At 35.8% G+C, this 2,235-nt stretch overlaps 1 protein-coding gene across 1 annotated transcript in view; it reads right to left on the reverse strand.

Annotated features, from left to right (window-relative positions):
• The window catches only part of LOC100634157 (deleted in malignant brain tumors 1 protein-like), a gene marked incomplete at its 3' end in the record, with an annotated part of 34,929 nt that overhangs the window by 7,870 nt on the left and 24,824 nt on the right, over positions 1–2,235 (reverse strand). The window contains exons 26-31 of the mRNA XM_020000027.1: positions 2,204–2,234; positions 1,996–2,151; positions 1,779–1,943; positions 507–662; positions 300–458; positions 92–247 (exon numbers count right to left, since the gene is read on the reverse strand). Of these exons, the coding sequence (XP_019855586.1) occupies positions 92–247; positions 300–458; positions 507–662; positions 1,779–1,943; positions 1,996–2,151; positions 2,204–2,234 (823 nt within the window). The remainder of the gene's footprint in view (positions 1–91; positions 248–299; positions 459–506; positions 663–1,778; positions 1,944–1,995; positions 2,152–2,203; position 2,235) is intronic.

The following is a 2,235-nucleotide window of genomic DNA, read 5'->3' on the forward strand; positions in this document are numbered from 1 at the left end:
TGATCCATTTCCTTGTCCAAGTAGGCACTACCAAATGCAGTTCCTATGTTGCGACACTCACACTCCAATTAACCTATAAACCTTTCCTTACCTGAATCATATCCCAGCTGTCTACATACAACACCAGCATCAGTCGAATCCCAGAAGTCATCACACACTGTACCCCACCTTCCATTTTGACACAGTTCCACTCTTCCCTCGTTCGAGTTTGATCCACCAACAAGACGCAGAGAACCAGAAGTACAAACTAAAGTAATAAATACATCTCACAACAATACAAACTTATTCTACAAACTAACCATCACAAGATACTCCAGCATCCTCATAGTGTCCACAGTTGTGAGTACTCAAGTGTGTGCAGTTTGTCAAAAACTCTTCTGTTCCTGTGCACTGAACATTATCCAGGAGGATACTACCAGTACCCTGACCAAAGTACGCATTTGATCGAGCAGTTCCACCTGTCACAATATACATGTATCATTCATGGTCAAAAGGAATCAATTCACTTGTTCCCCAGCCTAGTTGTCTACACACTACTGCTGCATCAGGGGAGTCCCAGAGATCATCACAGATGGTGCCCCATGATCCACTATCACACACTTCCACTCTTCCTTCCCAATCGTGTGAACCACCAACAAGACGGATTGATCCAGCAGTACATGCTGTGAATAAATATTTTTTAACAAGTTTTAAGTAAACATTGTTGCATCAATATACCACAAATTTTTTCTTATTCATAATTATACATGTTCTTATTTTGTGTATTAATTTTGAGCTGATTCTGATCAAATTTAAATTTTTACAAATTTTGAAGTTGCTCAAAAATCAAACCAAAGCCCCTGTACCCCTAGGGTCTTTGGCCACATTTTGTCAAACATAAAAAAAGAAGAAAATTCTCTATTTTTTATAAATTTTTCTGATCCACATACATAAACATGTTTTAGACTATGCTAACATAAACATGTAAACATGTTTTTAGGCTAGCTGTGTTAAAATTTTGAGCTAATTTTGATCAAATTTGAATTTTTATGAATTTTAAAAGTTGCTCCAAATCCCATGTACCCTATTGTCGTGCTTGTCAGCTCATGCATGAAGCTTGCTCACTTATATGCTTTGTGGGAAACCTTGCTGTAGGACAAGTTATTTTATTAAATTACTTTAATAAATTTATTTCAAAAATTATGTTGCTTACAATGCTTAGACAAAATGGTAGAACAACACAGAATTTGTAGGACAAATGAGCACAATGGTCAAAAATTGCCTCACGTCCAAATGTTTTGTCAGATTCTGTGAATGTACATGGCTATTTAAAAGTTAATAAAAAATCCACTTTAATTGAAATTGGCTCAAACGTGCAAACAACATGTATATCTATAAGAAAAATTATTAAAATGAAGAATTCTCTCTTAGTCATTTTTTGTGAATTTTGGCAAAAGACCCTGTAATACTATAGTAAAAGAACTCTGGCTTGATTTTTTAATTATAATAATTTACAAAAAAATTCAATTATTATCGGAATCAGTTAAAACTTGCCACACAACATGAGAGTATGTATGTGTATCAGGAAGAAATATAAAATAGAGAATTTTCTTTATGTTATTTTTGGTGAAATTTTGCCAATGACCCTAATCACCCAATTCTATAGTACAGGGACATTGGCCCAGTTTTTAAGAAAGTGTGAAATTCATAAAAAATTTATAAGAATCAACTCAAACATGCTATACCAACAAGACAAGCTATAAGCCACAAATTAATAATCTCATTAATTATACACTCACCTGGACCTGGACAAGTCACTCCGGCGTCTTCAGAGTGTCCACAGTTGTGATTTGAGGTGTGTGTGCAGTTTGTAAGAAATTGTTCAGTTCCATCACATGCAACATCATCCAATAATATTGATCCATTTCCCTGACCAAAGTATGCACTGCTGCGAGCTGTCCCACCTAAAATTAATCACAGGAAACTACTCACAACACATCATATTAGCTAACTCACTTGTTCCTAGACCAAGCTGTCTACATACAACTCCAGCATCAGTGTTGTCCCACGAGTCATCACACACTGTACCCCACCTTCCATTTTGACATAGTTCCACTCTTCCCTCGTTTGAGTTTGATCCACCAACAAGACGCAGAGAACCAGAAGTACAAACTAAAGTAATAAATACATCTCACAACGCTACAAATTTATTCTATAAACTAACCGTCACAAGATACTCCAGCATCCTCATAGTGT

This window comes from Amphimedon queenslandica, unplaced genomic scaffold (assembly GCF_000090795.2).
Source record: "Amphimedon queenslandica unplaced genomic scaffold, v1.1 AMPQUscaffold_13219, whole genome shotgun sequence".
Lineage (NCBI taxonomy): Eukaryota > Metazoa > Porifera > Demospongiae > Haplosclerida > Niphatidae > Amphimedon > Amphimedon queenslandica.